Source organism: Spinacia oleracea, chromosome 3 (assembly GCF_020520425.1).
Source record: "Spinacia oleracea cultivar Varoflay chromosome 3, BTI_SOV_V1, whole genome shotgun sequence".
Lineage (NCBI taxonomy): Eukaryota > Viridiplantae > Streptophyta > Magnoliopsida > Caryophyllales > Amaranthaceae > Spinacia > Spinacia oleracea.
The window spans coordinates 49,863,113-49,890,767 of record NC_079489.1 but is presented as its reverse complement, the minus strand read 5'-3'; the positions used below and the strand labels follow the sequence as shown (position 1 = coordinate 49,890,767).

Below are 27,655 nucleotides of genomic sequence, written 5' to 3'. Positions count from 1 at the left end.
GTTAATTGTTCTATGGAATTCAAATCATGCTTACCACCCTTGTTAGATAGGCCTATACGATTCCCATACTGGGCATTATGAATGGTCATCTCCTCAATCACCTCCATAGCTCTAGTCACAGCAAGTTGCATGAATCTCCCACTAGCAGCTGAATCCAAAATAAGTCTAGACTCATTACCCAGGCCATTATAAAACTGCTGAATCAAGAACCAGTCACTCAAACCATGGTGCGGGCACTCTCTCTGCAAATCCTTGAATCTCTCCCAAACCTCGAACAAACTCTCATCTGCCTGTTGTAATAGAAATTATCTGACCCCTCAGACGAGCTGTCTTCTCAGGTGGGAAATAGTTCACATAGAACGCAAGGGCCAAAGACTCCCAATTAGTAATTTTCATGGCTGCCTGATTCAACCCATTGATCCACACCTTTGCTTTCCCACTCAGAGAGAACGGGAAAAGCATCTCCATAGTCTGCTCCGGAGTCAACCCCTTTTGCTTGATGGTAGAGCAGTATTGGATGAAGGACGGAATGTGAGATTCGGATCTTCACCTACTTCCCCACCGAACTGGCGTCTCTCAATCATGTTAATCAATGCAGGCTCGATCTTGAAGGTCTCAGCTGCAATAGAAGGCATGATTGCCTTGGGTAGCATAGACAGAATTGGCTTATAATAGTCTGTAAGCCTTGGCTCAGGTGGTGGTGGTGTTTCGTCACCCATCTCTACCTCTGAAACTGAATCTGTATCTGAAGGAAAAAGACCGCCAATATTATGATCAGAATCAGAGTAATTCCCACACTGTGCAATAAAATTTCTTCGTCTACGAAAGGTTCTTTCGGGCTCAGGATCGAATGGAGTAAGATTACTAGTACCTACGGTCCTGGGCATAGACAAAGAAACTACAAACAGGTGTGAGATCCGGTCTCAAGGAACGGGGGTTCCTTGAGAAGTAACAAACAATAATCTAGAGTAAACAATCAATAACAGAAAATAAAATCGTTCTCCCCGGCAACGGCGCCAAATTTTGACAGGCTAAAGTCGCATCACCTTATCAAAAATAAACCTAAGTCCACTAACAAAATAGTAAGGGAAGTAGGGATCGTATCCACAGGGAAACAGGCGTTCTTTCTACTATTAATTAACTAGTCTAGACTATTGGTGACAAAAGGTTTGGATTGGTTTGTAGATTAAAACTAAGGCAATAATCAAAATGGAAAATATCAATGTTACGAAAATCTAGGGTAGCGGTTCACCACAAATGCAGACCGGGATTGGACAACAGACAACAACAATCAATTAACAATCATAACTAGGAAAACATGCATCTCTCGAATCTTATGAATTCCTTAGGACAATATAACTAGCAGGCTCTCCCTATGTACTAGAAATAATTCCTATCTAAATGCCACAGACAAAAAAACATCAGATTTATACCTCTCGGCGCATAATCTAAGGTTAATCAAACTCAAATTAAAATAGTCCGGCCGAACAGAATTGATGAGCAATAATAATAAGCTATAGAAATTACAATTAATTAATCAACTAATCAAGTCCACAATTAATCCCAATCATGCATTCATGGATCCCCTAAACCCTAGAAATTAAACTACTCACTCATGATAACAAATAAAAAAGCAATCAATATAATAGAAAACATGATCAAAAGCAATTAATAAAGCAAAATAGAAATCAGTACCTAAATGAAGAACGAAAGGATGAACTAAAAATTGAAGCTTTGATTGAAATTAAAAATAAGTGTTTGGAACAATTTAAAGAGAAAACTAAAATAAAACTAAGTGCTAATACTAGAATCAAATATTTCTACTAAAAATAAAAGGGCTAGTATTTATATAGCGCAAAATACAAGCCAAAAACCGAAAATAAAACACGCGCATAAGCAGCAGGGGTTGGCGTCGCCCGATCGGGCAGAGCTTCGCCCGATCGGGCGAACTGCTTTATAGTCGGCCCGATCGGGCCAAGTTCCGCCCGATCGGGCGGTTGCGAAACGTCCATAACAATGCCCAGAACGACCGCCCAATCCGGATCGGGCGAAGCCCGCCCGATCGGGCGCGCGTTGACGACTTCAATTTCCTTTTATTTCGCCCGATATTCTCATTTCGCCCTCAGCTCAAAGGGCGATTTGTAAAAGTCATCATCCTTCGCCCATATCACCGAGTCTAACTCCCAGGGCTCAACCGTAAGCATCTAAGGCTCTCGAAAGTCGACGATAGTGGTCCCAAACTTGCTCGAGCTCGTGTAGTGGCCTAAATCACCATGAAACGGGTCTAAAAAGACCAATTTCTCACCAAGTAATCCTGAAACTCAAGGCACACTCAATAACACAGATTAGTACTAAAAACGGCTCCTAAGAGCTCATTTGATGCATAAAAGTACTAAGGGACGGGGGTAAAAACTCTATATAAAACACTCATATCAGGCTACCAAACAATTTTTTCATACAAGATACAAGAAGCCTACTACTATACAAGTACAACATCAACAAGTACAAGAACAGTTCAAATACAAAAATCTACCTTACATGCAATCCTAAGGTAATTTCATAAGCAAAGATTGAAATACTTGCCTGGACAAGTGTAGAGGAGAAACAAGAGCAACAAAGCCAAAGGGAGAGAGCAATCGAACTTTGAGAGAGCAAGAAGAAGCAAATAAATGTGCTCATATGAGTAGCACGGCGGGGGGTTTATATACACCAACCTTGCGTTGGGCGCTGGCCTTGCGCCAGGTACAGCCGCTGAGCCATGCGAGAAGAATCTTGGTGCGGTCATCCGTGATGATTGTACGTACTTTGCTGCTACGATTTTCTGCACCAAGCATCAAACGTCAAATCATACTGCTTTCCGATGAATACGGGTATACATTTGTCCCACCGTCATCAACTGATAAATATCTCAAGCATAAGAAGCCCGAAAAAAATGCGAATTTAAGCGTTCTACTCCCAGCAGTCCCAAGCTCCAGGAAAGTCGACAAAAATTTTCAAATCCCAATAGTCAGTAAAAAAAACTCTTTTCCCCAGTGGATATATTCCCCGGCAGCTCAAGCCTCGGACGGCATTCGAAGCACGTACGTAGCCCAGCGAATTAACTCCGGGCATTCAAATTCAAAATTCAAGATTCAAAATTCAAAACTCGGAAATCGAAGTTCGAGATTCAAGATTCAAAATTTTCAATGCCAAGCTCCGTTCTAATTCAAAGGCGGAAAAGTAATACAAATACAAAGATCAGAGTCGTCAAACCGCACGGAGGTAGACTCTATCCTTTTTTCTAACACTTGTCTTGTGCGGGTACCGGCGTACATAGAATGGTCTTGATTTTAGAGCACCTTGACTATTCTCCGCCCCTATTCAAAAACTTTGACTTTCTCTTTCCTAACCGAACGCTCACTCAAAGTGGGGGTTTCTGTAGACACTTAATTTGGGTCTCCCCTAATGGGATGATGACGAAATCATTATCCTTGCTAGGCGGTTGGTCCAACTCCGTGCAGAAGTCCCAATTGCTAAGATATATTCCAAAATCAAAAATCAGAAGTCCAATCCCCGAACCCGTTCCCATTCCGGAACTCAGTACAAAATTCAATTTCCAAAAATCAAATTCCAAATCCAAACACAATCTCACCCAATAGACCTCTCAATTGGTTTTACAAGGCCATTTCCAGTCGAAATGCCATTAAGCAATCCAAAATCGGGTGCCGACCGGTAAAACCGAGCATGTCGGGCCCCGTCCCGTAAAATCGAGTCCCAAATACAAAACCCGAGTACAAAAAAAGGAGTGTTTTTAGTCGCAAAATGCCTTAACCTCCAAGGAAATCTACGTGCCAAAAATCGTACAAGTCGTACAAAGGTACAACGCTACAAAACAAAGCACGAGGACGGTGTCATCGTCCTTGTTTGGCGGAACCTGGGACACGTCATCAGCGTCAGGTGCTGGCCTTACGCTGGGCGCTGACATGTCTTGGTTCTTAGCCGCATAACCTCTTATTTAAACCCTCATTTCCACACAAATTGGGGAGGCAGAATTCAATACAACGTCGAATTTCAATTTTTCCTCTCAAATTCCAATACAAAATTCAAGTTTCCAATCTACAATTTCCACAACAATTTCTCTAAAATATCAAAGCAATTGGGAGCATAAAACGGAAACTAACCTAATCCTAAATAGGTAAATCTGAATCCCTAATCAAATCATCATGATATTTTTTACTTTTCTACCTTTCTAAGTTCAATATTCAATTCCTATGATGTTTTCATTTGAGTGCAAACTCGTGATAAACTAGGACACGTGTTCAAAAGTGAAATCTTCGGGAAGTTTTCACTCTTGAAACTCCTCCCAAATGATTTTCTAAGAACATTTTCAATATCAATATGCAAGATTTAAGCTTTATTTTCGAAAATGATTAGTAAAGTGAAGAACTTTCATACTTGAAAGGTTTCTCCTTTACAACAATCATCATACAATTTTACAAAATATAAATCTTTTTAAAGTTCAAGGGTGTTTGGAAAAGTGCAAACCCTTCTCCAAACTAGAACACATGAACATTCAACTTTCTATGTTCAAATACAAGTTCTATTTTTAATATTCAATGATGTTTAAGTGAGATCAATTCCTCCTTAAACTAGAATCAATTTCAAGTTATGGAGCATATTAAAGGTGAGTCCTTTTTAACATTAAAATGTCTAATCTTTAAGAACCAAGTCTCCTAATTTCAATATTCAAGTTCAATATCAAAATTTCAATATTCAAGTTCAATATTCAAGTTCAATAATCAAGTTCTATTTCAATAATCAAAATCAAGGATGTTTTATGATGAGCAACTCATCTAAAGTTAAGATTTTTAGAGAATTGAATCCGTGTCGGACACACTTATTAATAAGTAGTTGTTTGGCGTTCGGATCTCAAATACAATAATACAATTTCAATATTGTCATTTCAATATTGTCATTTCAATATCGCCCTTTCAATATCGCACTTTCAACACCGCATTTCAATACCGCAATTTCAATATCGCAATTTCAATAACGCACTTTCAATATCGCACCTCTATTTTTCATGCTTGAAATTTCAATTCCGCACTCTTTACTCACCTTTTTTAAGGTGATGTGGTTTTGTACGCATTTTAATAATTCCTGCTATTTGTGATGATGCTTTACATGTTTATTGCTTTCATCACCCAACATGCTAAATACAACAATATACAAAGGTTACATCACGCTTAACAAAGATAATTATTGGACAAACCAGCCTTAGGTTTCCTTAATTAACTTTAAAGCAAAGTGATCACGTACAAGTAGCAAATACAATGTTCTAAATGCATGATTCAACCCGCCTAGTGCCATGATTAGGATTTCATAAAAACGATCCTTGTCTTGTGTTTGAACGTATTTTTCAAGTTTGCCAAAAATAAGCGGTTCGTTCCCATACTCGAATCTCACCCGTTCGGTTCCAAGATTCAATGTCTTATCCAAAAAAATTCATACTAAGGTCTTTCCAAACTAGACCCTTAAACACGTTTGGTAGTGGGGGCATCTACGAAAAATGCAAAAGAGAAAAACAACCCCCTACAATTATTCTCTATATTTTTTTTGTTGGACTCAAAGGTCTTCGAGGTATACTTTTCTCCCACTTGTCATTTTGGAAATGTGTAGTCTTTCCAAAAAGATATCATCTCGAGCAACAAACACCTTGTTATCATATGTATCATAGAAGTAATACCCTTTTGTTTCCTTTGGGTAGCCCACAAGGATACATTTGTCAGATTTTGGTTGAAATTTTTCTGAAAGTAACCGTTTGACGTATAATTCACAACCCCAAATCTTAAGAAAATACACTTTTGGAGGCTTTCCAGTATATAGTTCATATGGATTATTTTCGACAGCTTTTGACGGGGCTCTATTTAGTGTGACTGCAGTTGTGTTTAGTGCATGTCCCCAAAATTCTATTGGAAGTTCGACCTGACCCATCATTGAACGAACCATGTCTAGCAAGGTCATGTTCCTCCATTCTGAACACCATCCCATTGTGGTGTTCCAGGAGGAGTCAATTCTAACAAGATTCCACAATCTTTCAGATGGTCATTGAATTCGTAGCTCAGATATTCACCGCCTCTATCAGACCGCAGTTCTTTAATCTTCTTGCCTAGTTGATTCTCTACTTCACTCTGAAATTCCTTGAATTTGGTAAAGGATTCAGACTTGTGCTCATTAGGTAGATATAGATATATCACTAAAGTCGTCAGTAAAAGTGATAAAGTAGCTGAAACCACCTCTAGCATTTGAACTCATTGGTCACATACATATGTACTGATTAATCCCAATAGATTACTTGCTTTTTCTCCAACTTTAGAGAAAGGTTGCTTTGTCATTTTTCCAAGTATGCACGATTCGCATTCACCAAAATCCTCTAAGTCAAATGGTTCTAGAATTCCTTCTTCCTGAAGCTTTTCTATGCGTTTCATGTTAATATGGCCTAATCGACAATGCCACATATAGGGTGAGATCTGAATCATTTTTTGGCCCTTTTGGTATTTAGGTTATAAACTTCTTTGTCGTGATCTAGCATATAAATTCCATTGACTAATTTTGCAGATCCATAAAACATTTCTTTAAAATAAAAAGAGCAATTATTGTCTTTTATTTCAAAATTAAAGCCCTTAGCATCCAATAAAGAAACATAAATAATGTTTTTAGTAATATTTGGAACATGGAAACAATCTTCCAGTTCCAAAACTAGCCCAGAGGGCAATGACAAATGATAAGTGCCTACATCTAATGCAACAATCCTTGTTCAATTTCCCACTCGTAGGTCAACTTCTCCCTTGCTAAGCCTTTTACTTCTTCTTACTCCTTGTGGATTGGAACATAAGTGTGAACCACAACCTGTATCTAATACCCAAGAAGTTGAATTAGCCAGTTTACATTCTATAACGAAAATACCTGAAAATGGAACGACAGTTCCGTTCTTCTGATCTTCCTTTAGCTTCAAGCAATCTCTCTTCCAATGCCCCTTCTTCTTGTAGTAGAAGCATTCAGACTCAGAAGTGCGTTGGCTCACCTTCTTCTTTTCAGAATTGGCGCCGCCATTTTGCTTAGGTGGGCTTGCTTTCTTGCCACCCTTCTTAGCATTCCTCTTCTTACCAGATTTCTTGAACTTGCCCCCACGCACCATAAGCACATCTTGCTTATCATTTTTTAGCGTCTTTTCAGCAGTTTTCAGCATACCGTGAAGCTTAGTAAGCTTTTGTCCAGACTATCTATTACATTATACTAAAATAGATACCAGAAATGACATATGTCACTTCCTAGTGCAAAATTTTCCTGCCAAAAACTCTTTCCTAAATAATTATATCTACTTTATTCTTTTTTATTTTCTCTTTCTATTTTATAAACGTTTATATATGGAAAAAATTATAGGATTACGGAATATGACATTATTAGACAAGTTTAGAAATATTTTAATCAAATCATCATATCAATAATAGAAAATGTTCTTACACAATATTGATGGGAATTACAGTTAATCTAATTATCACAATAGCGGAATATTCTCAAACCCATAATCACATGGAAAAGTATAGATTAAGCAATACATATGTTTGTAGCGTGTAATCCCGTTTAGTCTATGAACACGAACAATAACTCCAATTGTAGTTCCTCTACTTGGTTCGCCGACACGTTCAATTCGCCTTGAGGTTGATGGCTTAGATCGTATTCAAGGTTTTGTGAATTTTGGGAAGAACACTCTAATGGAGGCAAAGAGATAATTGGGGTACTCTGTTTGATCCTTAGGTGATATGAATATATGACAAAATTCTTAATTTAGGAAAACGTGCCTTAAGGTTAAATAATAACCTTAACATATTTAGGCAAGGCAAGGTAAGACAACCCTTGTGCAAAAAGATAACCAACCGCATGCCCTAAGGCCACGGCTAACCCAGCAAGCCCACGAAGGGGCGCTGCACAAATTCGCAACAAGCTGTTGGGCCACGGTGCTGTTGCTGCTTGTGCCTCTATCCCCGCGCGCGCAAGCCCATGCGCAAGTGTGTTGCTTGCTTGCTTGCATCCTTGCTCCCATGGGCCACGAATTATTCGTACATTCGGCTCGTGGGCTGCATTTTGTTTTGCGTATAAATTATCTTTCGATTATTTATTTATCATTTCGTATTTCTCGCGAATATACGCAATATGATATACGATATAGGATCCAACATTTAATCGTATAATTATGTTTTCCGAACTATTTTCCCAAAAAGCCATTAAATGAATTGGAAATTCATTTAATCTGTCGTTCTGTTATATGTCATTGGTGTAACCTTGTAGGTTCAGTAAAGAGTAAGTTGTGAGCCTAATTAGGATTAGAACTCATTGATCGAGAACTTTGCTCCAACTAGCTGTTCCGATCACTTGATCTCACTTAATTAATTATCGTAATTAATCTGAACATTGGTATTAGACTAATGCACCTTGGATGAAGGAAACATTTCCTTCAAATATTTTGGTCAAATTAGCATATTAAGCATATCAAATATTTTGTTCAAATCATCATATTAAACATATAAAATATATTCGCAATAATACGTAGTAGAGCGGAAATTGTATATTATATGACAAAATGGAGTACGCTCAAGATTTATTAATTACGCAATAGATTTAAGGGATAAATATTTTAGTGAAATATTTTATAAAAAAGATGGTCAAGTTTTAATTTTGAAATATCCGTGCATTCACAGGACCTAATCTAGTTCATGTTGTAATTCAGTTTGAACTGATCATACCCACTATGAAGAGAGTGGAGGATGGTCTACAACCATTTCTTGAGAGAACTGCTGATCCAGCCTACTCATATTCTCAATTAATCGAATCATCTTGAAAACATGTGGACTTACGGACTCTCCCTTCTTGAGCTTGGTGTCAAGAATTTCCTTATGGGTTTCGAATCTTTCGACTCTAGCCAGATCTTGGAACATGTTCTTCAACTCACTGATGATCGTGAAAGCATCTGAGTTGATGAACGTTTTTTGTAGATCCGCTCCCATAGTAGCAAGCATTAGAAAATTCACATCCTTGTTGGCTTCAATCCAACGGTTGAGGGAAGCCTGAGTGACCCATTTGCCAGCGGCTTCGGGCATCTAACGCCCCGACCTCTAATTCAATTATTAAAGCATAATTAGCAGCGGAATTAACCTAACTTGGTCGGGACATTACCTACCGTAATTCCCTTTTGGAAATCACAAGGCAACATCATACATAAGCCATAAAAACCTCCAATTTAATATAATAATCCTTTATATTCCCAAAATACAAGTACATAAACTACTAAAAGTCTTTAATTAAACTATCAAAACATTATGCATAAACTAAGTGAATATTAATAAAGTGAAATTCCTCGCCACTACTCGTGTCCAACGTTCCCCGCAGTACCTAAAACGGAAAACAAAACGGTGAGGCGAAGACTCAGTAACGACTACCCTAGCAACGTAAAATTCATTTCAACTCATTTTATTTAATAACACATGGAGAATAGAATAAGTAAAACATTTAATAAGACATCATACTTAATTCATTCATAAACTTTTAATTAACATGCTAGTTGTCGGCAAGTACGAACCGTGAAGGAATTCTCCACTGGGCCTGGGCCCTGAGCTTGGGCTCATCATCGTAACATGGGGCCTGGGCCCTGAGCCTGGGCTCATAAACCATGGGAGCCTGGGCTCGTAATCCATGGGTGGACAGGTGCCCGTGGTGCATGCATGACCGATAGATAGGAAGATGGTAGTTTATATACCGCCAGACAAACCAGGTCTTTCACTTTCATTTATCATGTTGTATGTGTATTTACTAAGCCTTGGCTTTGTAATTCAGTTGAAATAACATAACTCTTTTTAGATCATAAAACATCATTTAGATCCTGGGATCCATAAAACATCATTTCATTCATAGCATTGCATAAACATCATTTTATGAGAAAACTCAATCAAATCATATTATAGGAAACAATTCAATCAAATCATATTTCATCCCACAATCCATAAAACACATCAAAACATTTAATTCATAAATTCAATCATAACGTCATATTTCATTAATCATATTTATAAGGGGATTGCGGGTACTAGCAATAGCCGTTACCTCAACCGTAGTTTTCTACTTCCCGTCTGATAGGTCGTTCTTCCTGAGCTCCAAATCCGATTTCTTTCAGAATATTAAATTTATTGAATTAGTATTAAACGATAAATAATCTAAAATTAATATTTTATAAAATCGTAAATTTTATAAGTAATGAATTTATAAATAACGAATTATTATTTTTAATAAAACATAATTTTGGAATTTAACGAATTATTATTATTAATCGAATTTTCGATCAAAATACATAAATTCCATAAATCGGGTTACATGCAAATATTATTTAAATTCCATTTTTGATAAATAAAACTAGTAACTTATTTTCGTGAAATCGATAATAAAACCTAAAAAATAATAAACATTCTATTAGTAAATAATCATTTTATTAAATCATAGGTATTGATATGTTAAAATCTGATAATTATAAATCAACCTTAACTCACCCAAAAAGCCTAAATTGAGAAATGGCCCAACCTGAAATTGGGTTTGAGGGAAAATAAAAGTCAAGGCTTCAAAATTAGGAATTGGATTCTCTTTCTTATTTTTTTTGGTTCTCGGTTTCCTGGGAAAACAGGCAAGAACAGGGGAGGGGTGCACGTTAAGGGAAGCACGAAGGGAGGAGGGAGAGAGGAGGCGGGGTTCTGGGTGGGTCGGTGCCGCCGGGTATCGCCAGTTATGGCGATGGTGGTTAAGCGGCGGCGGATAACGAGGAAGGGAGGGGGGGATGTTGCGCGAACAGGGGAAAACCGGGGAATGGGTGGTGAGTTGGGCGGTTTAGGGCGGCGGAGATCAGGGTGCAGGGTGGTGATGGTGGACGTGGTGGAGTGTGACGGTGGTGGTGCAGCGTGGCAGAGAAAGGGGAAGAAACAGGGGAGTTACGAAGGAGGTGAAGCAGGGGATGGTGGTGCGTGTGGTGGTGCTAGGGGCGACAGTGGTCAGGGTGGTTGAGGTGGTTGTTGGACGGTGGTAGTAGTGATGGAGGTCAGTGGTTGAGGTGGTTGTTGGTGGTGGTTCGAACAAATGGAGGAACAATGGCATTGATTTCTCAGTTTTGTGAATTGGTTTTGGTCGAGAATAAAAATTGAAATTGGTTGTCTGATTATAAAATCAAGAAGAGTGAAGAACAAGGTGTATTACTTGGGGTCCAAGGAGTGAACCTGGACAAATTTGAGGGAAGGAAGGAAGGAAATTCCTTCCTGGTTTATACGTGGAGAGCAAGGGAAGAAAAGAAATGGAATTTTGGTTCTTTGAGGGCATTTTCGTAATTTCACAATATTTGGCCAAAAATTCAGAAATTGTTGCTATTTTTGGAAATTGCTTAAAAATAGAAATGTTTAATTAATTAAAATAATTCATTATAAAAATTATCGTTAAGGAAAAATAAATTTAGTTTCCGAATAAAATAAGAACGTTAAATAATTAATTTAGTTTCCGAATAAAATAAATTTAGAAATCCGAAAATAATTAAAATTTAAAAAGGTCGTTAAGCTCGTAAATATGAAATTAAATTATAAACTGAAAAATAAATCATGTAGCAATATTAAAAATTCCAGCGAAATAAAACTTCGTTAATTAAAATAAAGTTCGAATTTAGGATTTAAAACGATTTTAAGCTAAATAAAAATAATTAGGCATAATTAATCGAGTTTTAAAAATTCGGGGTATTACAGGGCATCTCCTCATCCAGGACATACTCCTTCCCTTCCTGCATAAGAACTATTTTCAAGTTCCTTTCCCAGTCAAGGAAGTTTCCCGTTCAACTTCTCCTTTTCAAGAATTGATCGAATGATGAATGAATTGTTGCTAGCCATAGTTCAAAAACTACAATTGAAAAGAATAAACAAGTAAATAATCATTCATACATGCTCTTAATAAAATAAAATTCACCCAATCAAAGTTATTAAGCATTATATTCAAGTTATGTGTTCCGTTAGGTGTGAATAAAATGAATCCAAGATCCTCAAAATCATTAAAGAACTAAGAATGCTTTGGCTTTGACTTAATTCTAAAAAAAATAGGTAAGCAATTCCATTGCTAATAGTCTAGAAACTACACTTGGTTGATAGGTACGTCTAAGAACTTATTAGGTAAACCTATCCCATTTGCAACGACATAAAATGACTCCTTACATATATCGTTGAGTTCAACTAAAATCAACCTGTACTCACAACTAATGTGTACCTTACCCCAATAAAATCAAGAAATAAAGCCTCGCCTTGGCCGAAAACTATTACTTGCCTAACATAAGGGTTAGAAAGTAAGTGTTATTTTGGAATGGCACCTTTTAACTCAATTTTCAAAATTTTGGAACTTAAGGCTTTACTATGTTGGTTAGATTTTAAGTGAACTAAAATCCTTAATCATGCAACATAATTAAGCCATTATCTCATGCCTAATATCAAGACATATTTAAAGCAATAAATATCTTAAAGCATGCATAAGATTAAATTTGTGATCTAGTATGGCCCGACTTCATCTTGAAGCTTCAACTTCAAACTTCATCTTGGAAATGGATTGGAAACTCCGTTCTTGAATTTCACCATGGGAGGCGCCATTTTCACCAAATAGGATTTGCAATAAGTAAACTAATTACAACAAATTGATGGTACGCATACCATATTCAAATAAAAACCATGGTGCTTTGGACCATAATTTACATTCAAATCTAATGGTACGCGGACCATAATTTCTATCCTATTGGGTCATACTAGTCATTTTTTGCAACCTGCAAAACAATATAATATACCATTCACTCATTCATTTATCAATGAATGGCCCAGTTAGCAAGTTAGCAAAAATATGCATCAAATAATACTTGCAACAACTAATTAAGGCTCAAGAATCTATCAATTATTTGACTTTATTAGTTCTAATCGAGTTTATTAATCCTAAGGTAATAAGGACCTAATCAAGAGTTTAACCAATATGAAAAAAAGCTCCCACTCAAACCAATAATTAAATGCTTTACTAATTTTTAAACATAAAAATATTTATCCAAGTCCAAAAACCCACATATATAATTAAAAATTTAAAGCTCATATAATAATTGTTTTAAATCCCTTTAACGATTTTTAATTGATTAGGAAAGAATTAATTATAATTTATTCAAGGTTTTAATATTATTAAATAATTAGAAAAAATTAATTATAATAATTAAACTAATAAAATTAAATTTCGAGAAAAATTATAAGTACGAAATTAAAATTATTACATTCCTCACTCAACGGAAAATCTAAATGCTCAAACGTGCAAAATGGCCCAAAGCCATTGCACGTATGAGCTACGACAAAAGCAAGGCCCATGGGCATGAGGCCCATGCCTCGCCAAGGAACATTAACAGCAACAACAACACATAGGCCCCGTGCGCGCATGGCCAAGGATGTTGGGCCTTGCCATCGCACATCGCGCTTATGCGCCTACCTCACTTGGCTTGTCACCAGCGCTTGTTGTGCAGGGATGCTTGGTGCAACGCGCACACGAGCTCCCTTGCTCAGTGTGCCGCTCGCTTACGCCCCTGTCTCACCTGATGTCCTGCTCTGCCTACGCTCTCACACACACACGCATTGGCGCACACACACACAGCACGCGAGCAAGCTCACTGCCTGCGCGCGCGCACCAGCGCTGCCCTGCACATTGCGTGGGCGTTGCGCACAGCACGAAGGTGCTTCATGCTTCGGCCTCGTGATTTTGTTTCGTGGTTTGAACGTTTTATAGAATCAAAGTTTTATAATTTAAATCTTTATGAAAAATTGATAAACCATATTAATTTCACAAAATATTTAGGCGATTAATAGAAAATTAATTAAAATAATTTTCGATTACATAAACTTTAGGGATTAAAATTAAGGTTCATAAAATTTTAAATATTCAAGAACTAACTAATTTTAGGTGGTCTTTTAATCAATAGATCCCAACTAAATTATTAATTATGAAAAATCAAATTCCAAATTATTTGAAAATTCAACGAATTAATTATAATTACAAATTAGGTAGCATAATTAACGAATTTAAATCTTGAAATTATTAATCATATGCAGTAGGTCATTTATTAATTCAAGTTAATTAAACAAGATTCGCAAATATTAAATTTAGCATCATAAAATTACAAATTTTGCATCCGAAAAACTAAAACCTCCGAAAAGTCATAATTAGGCTTCGAATTTGGGAATTCTGGGTTTAGCCTAAAATAATTATTTTGTCAAATTTTAAAACGTCATTTACCTGCGGAATACTCTATAAAAACATAAGATTCCGACCATTATTGACAAAACTGCCGAAAATCTTGCGAACATATAATTAAATAATCGCATGAATTTGCAATTAATTACACCAAATTAATTCACCCCTTTATTATTTGCAAAATTATAAAATTTAATCCATGTTAATGTAATTGATTAAGAAATTAATTAGAGGCTCTGATGACACTATTAGGTTCTGAACAATCCAATGTCATGCGGAACAAACCATAAATGCCAAAATCCAAATTAATTGCACTTAGTCAATTAGCATAATTTAGTCTACATACTTGGTGATGCGTGCCTTCCCTAGATGCTCCTGTACCGAACAAGAACAAGTTAGAACGTTGTCTTTCCTCCAAAGTAAGTCCACAGTACGTTCGGATCTGCCTTATATCGTACCAACTAGGATATAAAATAAGGTTTATGATTTCGGGATCTCACTTTTAGGTGATAGGCAAAGTATGTTGTATTGATGTGTTTTTAATTCATGGCCATAGGCCATGTATTTATAGGAAATAGGAAATAGGAAAAACCCTAGGAGCCAAATCCCTAAAGTAATTTAGGCAGTTTTAGGAAAATCACAAAATCACCAAAACCCTAGGGCAGCCGGCCAGCAAGCTTGCTGCCACTACAAAAAATTGTACTATTAACGACGGGAAATCCCGTCGCGAAAGGCCAATAATCGTTGATTAACGACGGGATTTCCTGTCGCGAACCCGTCATAAAAGGGGGCCATCGTTAATAGAAATCCCGTCGTAAATCCGTCGTAAACCCGTCGTAAAAGATATTTGCGACGGTTATTCCCGTCATTGTTTGGTTGTTAGCCCCGTCGCAAAAGGCTTTTGCGACGGGATTTTGGACCCGTCGTAATTAGATTGTCGTTAAAGATACAAATTCTTGTAGTGTGCACAAGCAAGCCTTACACTTGGGCTTGTGCGCGCAAGCCTTATATACTTGGCCCAACGCTATTGCCTCGATATTTGGACAATAGCGTGCGCACTGCCCTTGCTCGTTGGCTGGCGCTGTGCGCAGGGATGGCGTTGCGCGCTGGCCTTATGCACAAGCGATGGCCCATGGGCGCTTGCTTTGCGAGGCTATTTCGTCAAGCGATGAGCTGGCCCATGTGTTGTCATGTTGCTCGTCGAGCTTCCGATATGTTTTTCTGATTCCTCAATTTATATATGATTCGAACAATATTTACGATTCCGACAATATTTCCAATTCCGGTAATATTTCTGTTTTGGTAATATTTCCTATTCCGGCAATATTTCTATTTCCGATAATATTTTTGATAAGAACCATATTCCCGTTTCCGGCAATATCTTCTACTTCGATAATAGTTATATTTCCGTTATGAACCATATTTCTATTTCCGGTAATATCTTCAATTCAGGCAAATATTATTTCTTTGCAATTTGATAGTTTGTTTGGCTCCCACTAAAATCAACATCCATCATTTCCGAATATCCATAATTCGAGTATTTACTAAATATAATATTCACCTAAATACCGGATCCGTTCACATACTATTTGTGTGACCCTACGGGTTCAGTCAAGAGTAAGTTGTGGCATTAATAATATTAATTCCACTTGAAATGAAGTGGCCTCTAGCTAGGCATTCAGATCACTTGATCTCACTAAATAATTAACTTGCTTAATTAATAATGAACCGCGTTTATTAGACTTAGCATTAAATGCAAACTTGGACCAAGTGCATTATTTCCTTCACTTGGAAGCTTACTTCGAGTTCAATAGGACCGGTTCGCTATAGTGGAGTGAGGGTCCCCATGGACTCATGACAGGTATTATCATATGCACGAACACCTTGAGATGAACTGGAAAAGTCACTTTGAGTGAACCTCGTATTTTCAGCAGTGCGGAGTGGACACATATTGATGGTAGATCCATTATCAACCAAAGTCATGGGAATGATCTTATCTTTGTATTCAACTGTCAGATAGAGTGCTTTGTGGTGACCTGCCCCTTTGGGTGGGAGATCTTCATCAGTGAATGTGATCCCTTCTTCAAAAACTACAAGGAGCCCTACTAGATCATTCGGAGTGGCTTCCGACTTTCCGGAGTGATGTTCAACTTGGCAAGAGCATTAATCAGAGCATTGCAGTGATCGACATAGGAGGTTATGAGCTGCCAAATATTGACTTCTGCTTTAGTGTGCTTCAACTACTTGATAAGTGGATTTGTTTCGACCAGGGATGGTATATCGGTTACTGGAACAGCCCTATTGGTTGGTTCTTGAATTCTGCCTGACCAGGTCATAACTTGAACACTTTTTTCGACTTAGATCCAAGATACCAATCAACATTATCATCCTCAGAGACATCCCCTATAGGAGGGTTGAAGTAAACATCTTCGTCATCGCTTGCCCATATCCCACAAATATCATTATGAGGAAAGCCCACTTGGAACCTGAAGTTGGGTCTTCATTTGCCACAATATAACTCATGCGATTAAAGGGAGCTTGCAAATTTTCTTCGAGAACTTTCAGACGAGCCTCGACAATTTCTGTTCGGTCATAGAGATCGTCTATTTCCGCATATCCATAATTCGAGTATTTGCTTAAATCAACATCCATCATTTCCGAATATCCATAATTTGAGCATTTACTGAATATAATATTCACCTAAATAATGGATCCGTTTACATACTATTTGTGTGACCCTACGGGTTCAGTCAAGAGTAATTGTGGCATTAATAATATTAATTCCACTTGAATGAAGCGCCTCTAGCTAGGCATTCAGATCACTTGATCTCACTTAATAATTAACTTGCTTAATTAATACTAAACCTCATTTATTAGACTTAGCATTAAATGTAAACTTGAACCAAGGGCATTATTTCCTTCACTTGGAAGCTTACTTTGAGTTCAATAGGGCCGGTTCTCTATAGCAGAGTGAGGGTCGCCATGGACTCATGACGAGTATTATCATATGCACGAACACCTTGAGATGAACTAGAAAAGTCACTTTGAGTGAACCTCATATTTTCAGCAGTGCGGAGAGGACACACATTGATGGAAGATCCATTATCGACCAAAGTCATGGAAATGATCTTATCTGTGTATTCAACTGTCAGATAGAGTGCTTTGTGGTGACCTACCCATTTAGGGGGGAGATCTTCATCAATGAATGTGATTCCTTCTTCAAGAACTACAAGGTGCCCACTAGATCATTTGGAGTGGCTTCCGACTTTCTGGAGTGATGTTCAACTTGGCAAGAGCATTAATCAGAGCATTGTAGTGATCGACAGAGGAGGTTATGAGCTGCCAAATATTGACTTCTGCTTTAGTGTGCTTCAACTGCTTGATAAGTGGATTTGTTTCGACCAGGGATGGTATATCGGTTACTGGAACAGCCCTATTGGTTGGTTCTTGAATTCTGCCTGACCAGGTGATAACTTGAACACTTTTTTCGACTTAGACCCAAGATACCAATCAACATTATCATCCTCAGAGACATCCCCTATAGGAGGGTTGAAGAAAACATCTTCGTCATCACTTGCCCATATCCCACAAATATCATTATGAGGAAAGCCTAGTTGGAACCTGAAGTTGGGTCTTCATTTGCCACAATACAACTCATGCGATTAAAGGGAGCTTGCAAATTTTCTTCGAGAACTTTCAGACGAGCCTCGACAATTTCTGTTCGGTCATAGAGATCGTCTATTTCCGCATATCCATAATTCGGGTATTTACTGAAATCAATATCCATCATTTCCGAATATCCATAATTTGAGCATTTACTGAATATAATATTCACCTAAATAATGGATCCATTTACATACTATTTGTTTGACCCTACGGGTTCAGTCAAGAGTAATTGTGGCATTAATAATATTAATTCCACTTGAATGAAGCGCCTCTAGCTAGGCATTCAGATCACTTGATCTCACTGAATAATTAACTTGCTTAATTAATACTACACCTCATTTATTAGACTTACCATTAAATGTAAACTTGAACCAAGGGCATTATTTCCTTCACTTGGAAGCTTACTTTGAGTTCAATAGGGCCGGTTCTCTGTAGCAGAGTGAGGGTCGCCATGGACTCATGACGAGTATTATCATATGCACGAACACCTTGAGATGAACTAGAAAAGTCACTTTGAGTGAACCTCATATTTTCAGCAGTGCGGAGAGGACACACATTGATGGAAGATCCATTATCGACCAAAGTCATGGAAATGATCTTATCTGTGTATTCAACTGCCAGATAGAGTGCTTTGTGGTGACCTGCCCATTTAGGTGGGAGATCTTCATCAATGAATGTGATTCCTTCTTCAAGAACTACAAGGTGCCCACTAGATCATTTGGAGTGGCTTCCGACTTTCCGGAGTGATGTTCAACTTGGCAATAGCATTAGTTAGAGCATTACAGTGCTCGACATAGGAGGTTATGAGCTTCCAAATATTGACTTTTGCTTTAGTTTGCTTCAACTGCTTGATAAGTGGATTTTTTCGACCAGGGGATGGTATATGGGTTACCGGAACAACCTTGTTGGTTGGTTCTTGAATTCTGCTTGACCAGGTCATAACTTGAACACTTTTTTCGGCTTAGTTCCAAGATACCAATCAACATTATCACCCTCAGAGACATCCCCAATGGGAGGGTTGAAGTAAACATCTTCTTCATCACTTGCCCATATCCCACAAATATCATTATGAGGAAATCCCGCTAGGAAGCCTGAAGTCGGGTCTTCATTTGCCACAATATAACTCATAGTACTAAAGGGAGCTTGCAAAATTTTGTTTGAGATCCAGACGAGCCTCGACACTTTCCATTCAGTCATAGAGATCGGCTATTTCAGGTACCAGTGAAGACATTTCGAATTGGATCTTGAAGTAGCGAATCTGAAGAGCCTCTTGAGTCTTGGAGAACACGTGCAATGACTTTAGAACTTGGACATACTCGACACATGACATGATGATATGCATGCAAATGGAATGAGACTTAGACTAAACTCGGGATTTTGGATTTTGTACTTGTAGTTATTTTGGGGTATTTTCGACCCTACGAATTTGTACTTGTACCGAGATTTACAAGCCTTTAGAAATATTTTAGAGGAGCTTCATCCTTTTGGGATTTGGACTAGGAATATTTCAGGGGAATTTCAACCCAACCCTTTTTCAACCCATTTAAGCTATTTTAGAACTTGTATGGGAGTTTGTATTATTTTTCGGGATTTTCAACCCTGTCTTGGAATTGGAATATTTTAGGGGGATTTTGACTCAATTGATTGGGATGTTTTAGGGGAATTTCAACCCGTCTTAGAATTTTGTGTTTCTATTATTTTTGGGGATTTTCAACCAATTGGAAGTATTTGAGTTTGTATTATTTCTAGTGATTTTCAAGCCATATTGGAATTTTGTATTTGTACTACTTCTGGGGATTTTCAACCCAACGGGGGTTGGTGTTTGTATTATCTCTAGGTGTTTGGCTAAGAGGGTAGATCCTAGGGGATTGCATCTTCATCTAGAGAAGATTGGCCCAAGGACATCCTCCACATGTTGCAAGCAACATTAATACCAAACTTCGGTGGTTCAAGGCCAAGATCAACCACTATAGCCATGAGCTCTGGGTTGACAAGGTATGTTCCACCATAGGGTAGCCTAGAATATAGAACACATTTATAATGGAAATTTGGTTCCTAAATCCATGACCGTGGTTAGGTAGAAAATTCGAAACGCATGTGATCCCAAGATTAAGTGTTGCAAACCCAATGATTATCGAATCTTTTCAAGTTTTATCCTTTAGCCTAAAATAGAACTCCAACATTTCAAACTGAGAATTCTTAATTAGGAAAGTCCCCGGTGGAGTCGCCAAATTATAGGGGTTATTTTTACGCCCCTACCCAACGAGACCTATTCTTTTGAGGGGACGAATTTGCCTAAGGGAATCAAGCATTTGACTTGGTTGCGAATGGGTCAACGAAATGGGAAAAAGTAGAGAGTCGTCAATGGATCTTTATGAGAGATCCATAAACCTTTATGTGGAATTCGAATTGGACGTTTAGGGACAAATCATTTAGGGATATATCCACATAAAGACTCCTTTCAATTTTCAAGAGATCCTGACTCCAAAATGGTCATGAACCAAAGATGGATACGGGGACAAGGTTATGTGTCGATAGTATATGAACCCACCCACTTCCGGTCTCTACTCCGTTTTGCATAATAATTGAGTAATGCAACAACATAGCCTACATACATTAATTATAAGTCCTAACATTAAAGAACTAAGTTGATTCATTTAACATATAAACTAATTAATGGTGACCATTTGATTTAGAGTTCAATTAAGAAAAACTAGAAACCAAATTAAAAGCTTATCTTATTTAATCGTGATGCATTTGGTAGGTCTTGTTTAGCAATTTAAGAGGTGAAATCACATAAACAATCCAAATAATACAGGCATGATAAACATGATAATTAAATAAAAAGGACCCTACAAAAAAGAGATCAGTATATATAAATTCAAAAAAGAAGAGGTAAAGAACCTATACACGATTTGCATATTATTTACCATAGCGCTACAAAATAAAACGAGTTAGGAATAATTAATAATATTTACATTAATTATGCAAACCGTGCATAATTAATTACCTTAACCTACAAAATTAAATGAAAGTCAATATAAACAAAATTATCATAAATAAACATGAAATATAAACATAAATACATTAAAATAAAATCGATTTTTTCGAACATTAATCTGATTATCCATGAACAACGAGCGACGAAGTGTGAGTTCACGACGAGTTTGGCGAAGCTAACCAGATCCAACGTATGCCGTCAGACCTAGAGGGTTGTGTGGCCCTGCTGGATCAAGCGTAGTGTGCGGGTAACTGGCGTACATAGCTTGGTATGACGGTCAACCCTCGGTCCTAATTATCGCACCCTGCAAAACAAATTGGTTAGTCGCATAATAATATTAATAAACACACAATTAAGCGCGCAAATGCATAATTAAATGAATTAATTGTAAATGATACGTGTGTTAATTAGAACCTACAAAATTCGTCAAGGTTAATTACAATAATAATAAATAATTAACACCCAAATTTGTGTTTTGAAACCTAAAAAAAATGTTAGTAATATTTAAATAAGCGAATTTGTACCTACATATTAATACACACGTTATATGATTTTAAATATTATAAAATATGAATTAAATATACGAAAATGATGATAATAAAATGAATTTGACAGGGTACTCATAATTATTACCAAGGGTGTTTGGGACATATAGAATTACGAGCCTTCAATAAGAAGCAATCACGTAAGGGACGAAATATTATTAAATTCGATGAATGATTTATGAAATGATTAATGTTTTTAGCATGTAATAAGGAAAATAAAGTGTTTGAGAGTTTAGTTAAAAAGTGTGACTTTAATTGCGTAATCAAGCTATGAGAAATGACCTAATTTCTAATATATTTATATGAAAAAATAGACATTAGGTCAAAGAAATGGACTGGCCGTCAAGGCCAGCAGTTGCCGCTGGACCCAGAGTGGACCACCGGTGCGAGTGGTTTTGGGCTTGGTGCAAGCGGTTGCAGCTTGAATTGATTTGAGATATTTTACAAAGATTTTAAAGATATTAATGACGATGAATTAATTAGGTTAATCTGTGTCATTAATGGGTTGGACTTTTAGGGCTTTTCTATACGGATCGAGCTCAAAAGAAATTGAGAGATGTTTGTCAATGCGTTTTTGATGTTTGATGAATAAGAGAAATGACATTTTTGTCATTTTTATGATTGCCTACCTACATAATTAAAGTCAGATCAAGTAAACAACATTGATTTTGCTTAAATCATAGGACACTTTGAGGGAGACACAAATTAAGGTGTCTACACCAACATATGACTCTGACTCGTAATATCTTGAATCATACCTAAGTAAAAATCATAAAAAAATGATATTCCGAAAGTATAAATCGAATGAATCCTAACAAGATAATACGCGATTACATTTTCTTTTCTTATAAATTACAAAACATGGTGAAAGGCATAGTGTGAAATGTATTAAAGTTAAAATAATGTGATATTTTAGAATGGATGAAGTATAAACGTTTATCTTGAACCGTACAAACAACGACGTTTTGGAAGGGGCAGGACTAGAGGGGTGTTTGGTTAGGAGAGGTTTGAGAGAAAAAGGGCTTTTTGGGTGAATTAGAGGTTTGACCTTTAGAAAAAGCTAATTGGAAGTGTTTGGTTAGGAGAGTTTTGGAAGAGAGTTTTGGGGTGAAAAGGCTAATTTTGAAAAAGCTCAGGGGGTGTTTGGTTAGGAGAGGTTTGAGGGAAAAATAGCTTTTTGGGGTGAATTAGAGGTTTGACTTTTAGAAAAAGCTAATTGGGAGTGTTTGGTTAGGAGAGGATTGGAAGAGAGTTTTGGGGTTAAAAAGCTAATTTTGAAAAAGCTCAATATAGGAGATTTTTGCAATTAGAGGTTTGAGAAAGTGGATGAAAATGACTATTTTGTCCTACTATTGCCTATAATTAAAATCACTATCAACCTTAGCACCCTACATATTTTTCTCATAAAAACATTGTCCACACTTTCTTTTTCATTTCACCCTACTTACTAGATTGGTTTTTTGTTATATTAAATTTTATATTAGTACTTTTAAGCAATTGAAGTATATTGCAATCATGCTTAAATTATTATTAGTAATATTTATCTATTTGAAAAATATATATTATTAAAAAAATTAAATTAAGAATAATTTTTTTTTAAGAAAAATAAATTTATTTTATTTAGTCAATGTTTATTAGGAAAATGTAAAGAAAAAAAAATAACACAATAAACTATTTGTCTAATATTAATAAGAAACAAAGTATGTCAATGTCTTTAATGGTCATTTTACATATTAAACAGCTAACAGCTATCAGCTAATTTACCAAACACTTTTACACAAACAACTAATGCAACCAGCCAGTCAAACCAGCTAATGTAAACAGCTAACCGCTAACAGCTAGTCAAACCAGCTATCGGCTAACATCTAACAGCTCCTAACCAAACAGGGCCTCAATATATGAGCTTTTTGCAATTAGAGTTTTGAGAAAGTGGATGAAAATTATTATTTTGTCCTACTATTGCCTATAATTACAACCACTATCAACCTTAATTGGTACCCTACATTATTTTTCTCCGAAAAACATACTTACACTTTCTTTTTCTTTTCACCCTATTTATTAGACTCGTTTTTTTGTTGTAATAAATTTTATATTAGTATTTTGAAGCATTTGAAAGCTATTGCAATCATTTTGAAATATCATTTGTAATATTTCTCTATTTGCAAATAATATATTGTTAAAAATTTTAAATTTTAAATCTTTTTTTTAAAAATATTTTATTTAGTCAATGTTTGTTAAAAAAATACAGAGAAAAAAATTAACACAATAAACTATTTGTCTAATAATAATAATAAAAAAAACAAAGTATATCAATGTCCTTAATGGTCATTTTACATATTAAACAACTAACAATTATCAGCTAATTTACCAAACAATTTTAACAAACAACTAATTCAACCAATTAGTCAAACAAGCTAATATAATTATACAAACAGCTAACTGCTAGTCAAACCTTCAAAAAGCTAACAACTCTTAACCAAACAAGGCCTAGGGCTAATTTGTTCCAAAGAATAAAACTAAAAGTTGGGCCTACAAAATGCCAACACAAGAAGGCCCAAACCAAACATAAGATCCAAACAATCGAACGGTTGACAGAAACCCTTAGTTCCTCTATAATTTGGTCGGATAACCCTTCTGAAACCCTCTCTCATTCCGCCGCGCATTCGCACCTCTCTACCGCCTCCAACTTTCTCTCTCCTCTGCTCAGCGCTTCTTCGCTGCGAAAATGGTGAGTTCTGTTCAATCTTCTCATCTTCATCAGATCCTTTAACGCCAATTTCTCTTAATGTCATCGCTTCTTTTTCTTCAGGTTAGGGTTAGGGCTAGGGTTTAAGGATTCAGAATTTACGCTCAGTTTTCATTTATTAGTGTTTAATTTGTCGAATTCAATTTGGATTTGATTAGGTTTTGCAAAACGATATTGATTTGTTGAACCCACCGGCGGAGCTTGAGAAGAAGAAGCACAAGCTCAAGCGTCTTGTTCAATCTCCTAACTCCTTTTTCATGGTATTGTGTTAATATCCCCGTTCAAATTGTATTTTTTTTTCTATTTAGAATTTTTGGATGCTGATTTGTTTTCCCGATTTGGTATAGGATGTTAAATGCCAGGGATGCTTCAATATGTAAGTATCTCTATTTCGATTTTATTTATCTTTTCGTTCATGGTTTTGTATGAAATTACGTTATTTTATGTACTGGTGAGATTAAGAATTTCAATGTCTTCACTTTGTTGTTTTAGGATACAATATGAATGCGATTGTACTAAAGAATGTTGCAGTGCTATGTTGATATGTGTTAGAATGTTACATACTACGTATTTTGTAGCATTAATTTTTTCGGTTATGATTAGAGAAATGAGTTTATTGTTACAATTTCTCTTTTCTATGCGAATAAATCTTTTCGCCTGAATTGCGATACATGAATACGACTATGTTATATAGATTCAATTAGTGTGACTATGCTAAACGCCCCATTGTTATACACCCTATTGTTTAGCATTAGGGTTTTCAGCTATGAGTAGAGAAAAATGGGTTTGCTGTTTCAATTCATCTTATCTATACAAATTGATTATCTTGTCGCCGAGTTGCAAGGATTTGTGATGTTTTATGAGTATCCAATCTTTTAGTTTTTGGGGTTTTGGCTTATTTAACGTGTAGCTTCCATCTGATGTGTATATTATTTTCAATGACCCAATATGTTTCAAGAATAAAGTGAATCATGTAAATTTGTTTGGGAAGAATAGTTGATTCCCCATCTGATCTTTTGATTTGTAATTCACTTGTCAATGACTGGTAATTATGTGCATCTAGGTATATATAGATTACATATGTATGCAAGTATACAACCATTTGATCAATACACACAATTTACAAAACCTCCTTGGTTCCCACCACAAGTGGGGTAGTTCCTGATTCTGCTATCTATTCTGGATATCTATGTACATGTGATTTAATTATAAAAATTGATGTTTAGAAAGTATGTACCAATACGAGTCTAATAAGATCCTACCTAATTATATACTTTTAGGCACACCGTGAATAGTGTAAAAGTCAAACATGGTGTAATTTTGTGAATAGTGTAAAAGTCAAACATGGTGTAAATTTTGTGGAACGGAGGAAGTATAAGAATTTAAAACATTATTATATACTTCCATTTTTTTTAATTGCACCATCTGAGATTTCACTCTTGCCAATGCACTATTTTAACCACTAACATCTCTAATAAGATCCTACCTAATTATATACTTTTAGGCACACCGTGAATAGTGTAAAAGTCAAACATGGTGTAATTTTGTGAATAGTGTAAAAGTCAAACATGGTGTAAATTTTGTGGAACGGAGGAAGTATAAGAATTTAAAACATTATTATATACTTCTTCCATTTTTTTTAATTGCACCATCTGAGATTTCACTCTTGCCAATGCACTATTTTAACCACTAACATCTCTCATTATACATTTTAAAAAATTATAAAAATTTGATAATTTCAAAGTACATTTCGAGACGAATCTATAAGAATATGGTTATATGGGAATAGTGTTAAAAAATGGAGGAAGTGTAAGAATTTATATCAGTTTGCTTGGTTCTTATCTTTAAATTTGTTTGATGCATTGAATTATTTGAAAAGCCTTCAAATGTTGGCGTTCATGCTTCTCTTTAGTTGTTACACATGTTCTGTGCTTTATTGATCAAGTTGAACATGACAAGCTGGATGTATCAGTTTTTTTGATAACATTGCTGTATTTTAAATGCAGAACTACCGTTTTTAGCCACTCCCAGACTGTTGTTGTTTGTGGGAATTGCCAGACAGTATTGTGCCAGCCCACAGGAGGTCGTGCCAGACTCACCGAGGGTTGCTCATTCAGGAGAAAGGGGGACTAGAGTACGAACTTGGAAGTAATTTTGTTACCTGAAAGAGTATGAACTTAGTTATGAGTTGGTGAAATGGAAGTATTCAGTTGTCACTCAGAATTTCTATTACCTTTTGTTATGTTTTCAAGTGCTCGAAGGCGCCAACTTAATTTGAACAGTAGCTGTAGTCTTGTGGTCTCAGTTGATTTTGTTTTTGAAAGATTGTGATAATATCATAATACTATTGGTATTCTGAGTGACGTTGTTGTAGTGAGTAACAAAATTTTGCCATGTTGTGGTTATTTTATTTTTTGCGTGATGGATCTTATGAAAGTTATTTAGCCTGTGTTTTTTCACGGGATTGGTAACATGTGAATTCTTATTTAGCTGAATGGGCTCCTGGGTTGATGGTTTATCCGGTGAATGCCGCAAGGTTGAGCAAATATAGGGTGATGGACCATTGTCAAACTTTACTTCCCTTGCATACAGTCCTGGTGGACCTGTGAAATGATTGACTGGAGTTTTAGATCTAGCTGAAGTAACAGGTTTGCCTTAGTCTGTTCCAGGATTTAGTTCTGTTAGCTTTGAATTCCTGATTATGAATTCAGTCATAAGTGTTAGAAGAACAATGGGGATTGGGGATGCATTGAGATTAAATTGAGAGGGATTAGGAATGCATTAATATTAAATTGAAATTCCATCGTCTATGTTATGAGATGGGGTGTTAATTCGGACTAACATATTGAGGTTGTAACGGGTATATTTGTATGGGTTGTAACGGGTTTATTTGGTTGTTGGATTGAAAAACTGATGGGTTGGTTTGGTTTGGGTTGGTAGATAGGGATTTAAATCGGGTTGGCAGACACGGGTTCAAATTGGCTTAGGTTTATATTTAGTTGGGTTAATGTCGGATCGGGTTCATATTGGGTTGGGTATAATCAGGTCGGGTTGGGTTGTTATAAGTTCAGTTTGTATCGGTTAGAATTCATATCAGGTCGGGTCAGGTAGGTTTGGGTTGGAAGTTTGGAACACGAGGGTTGTAATAGGATCAAATCGGATCGGATCAATCCAGATACAAATTATAAACAATATTGGTTATTATTAAAATCATAATTTGCAATTGGTTTATAAATTATATTCCGTATTAATTAGGAGACGAAGGTAAGTAGAGTTAGTGGAGTATATTGTTGTAGATGCCTACCCTTAATCCCTTGTCCCGTAGCGGGAGGTTCAATGATGAAATCAAGTACTACTTGTCAACGTTTTTCTAAGTACGCAACA

General features: G+C 36.4%; 1 protein-coding gene and 1 pseudogene across 1 annotated transcript; both read left to right on the top strand.

Moving 5' to 3' along the window:
* Positions 1 to 219: 219 nt before the first annotated feature.
* LOC130471005 (uncharacterized) lies at positions 220 to 317 on the top strand (annotated as a pseudogene).
* Positions 318 to 24,097: 23,780 nt separating this feature from the next.
* LOC110801987 (40S ribosomal protein S27-2) lies at positions 24,098 to 26,634 on the top strand. The gene is made up of 4 exons (XM_022007404.2): positions 24,098 to 24,253; positions 24,430 to 24,531; positions 24,619 to 24,647; positions 26,278 to 26,634. Exons 1-4 carry the CDS (start codon positions 24,251 to 24,253, stop codon positions 26,402 to 26,404), a joined length of 261 nt encoding a protein of 86 aa, XP_021863096.1. The 5' UTR covers positions 24,098 to 24,250; the 3' UTR covers positions 26,405 to 26,634.
* The last annotated feature ends 1,021 nt before the right edge of the window (positions 26,635 to 27,655 follow it).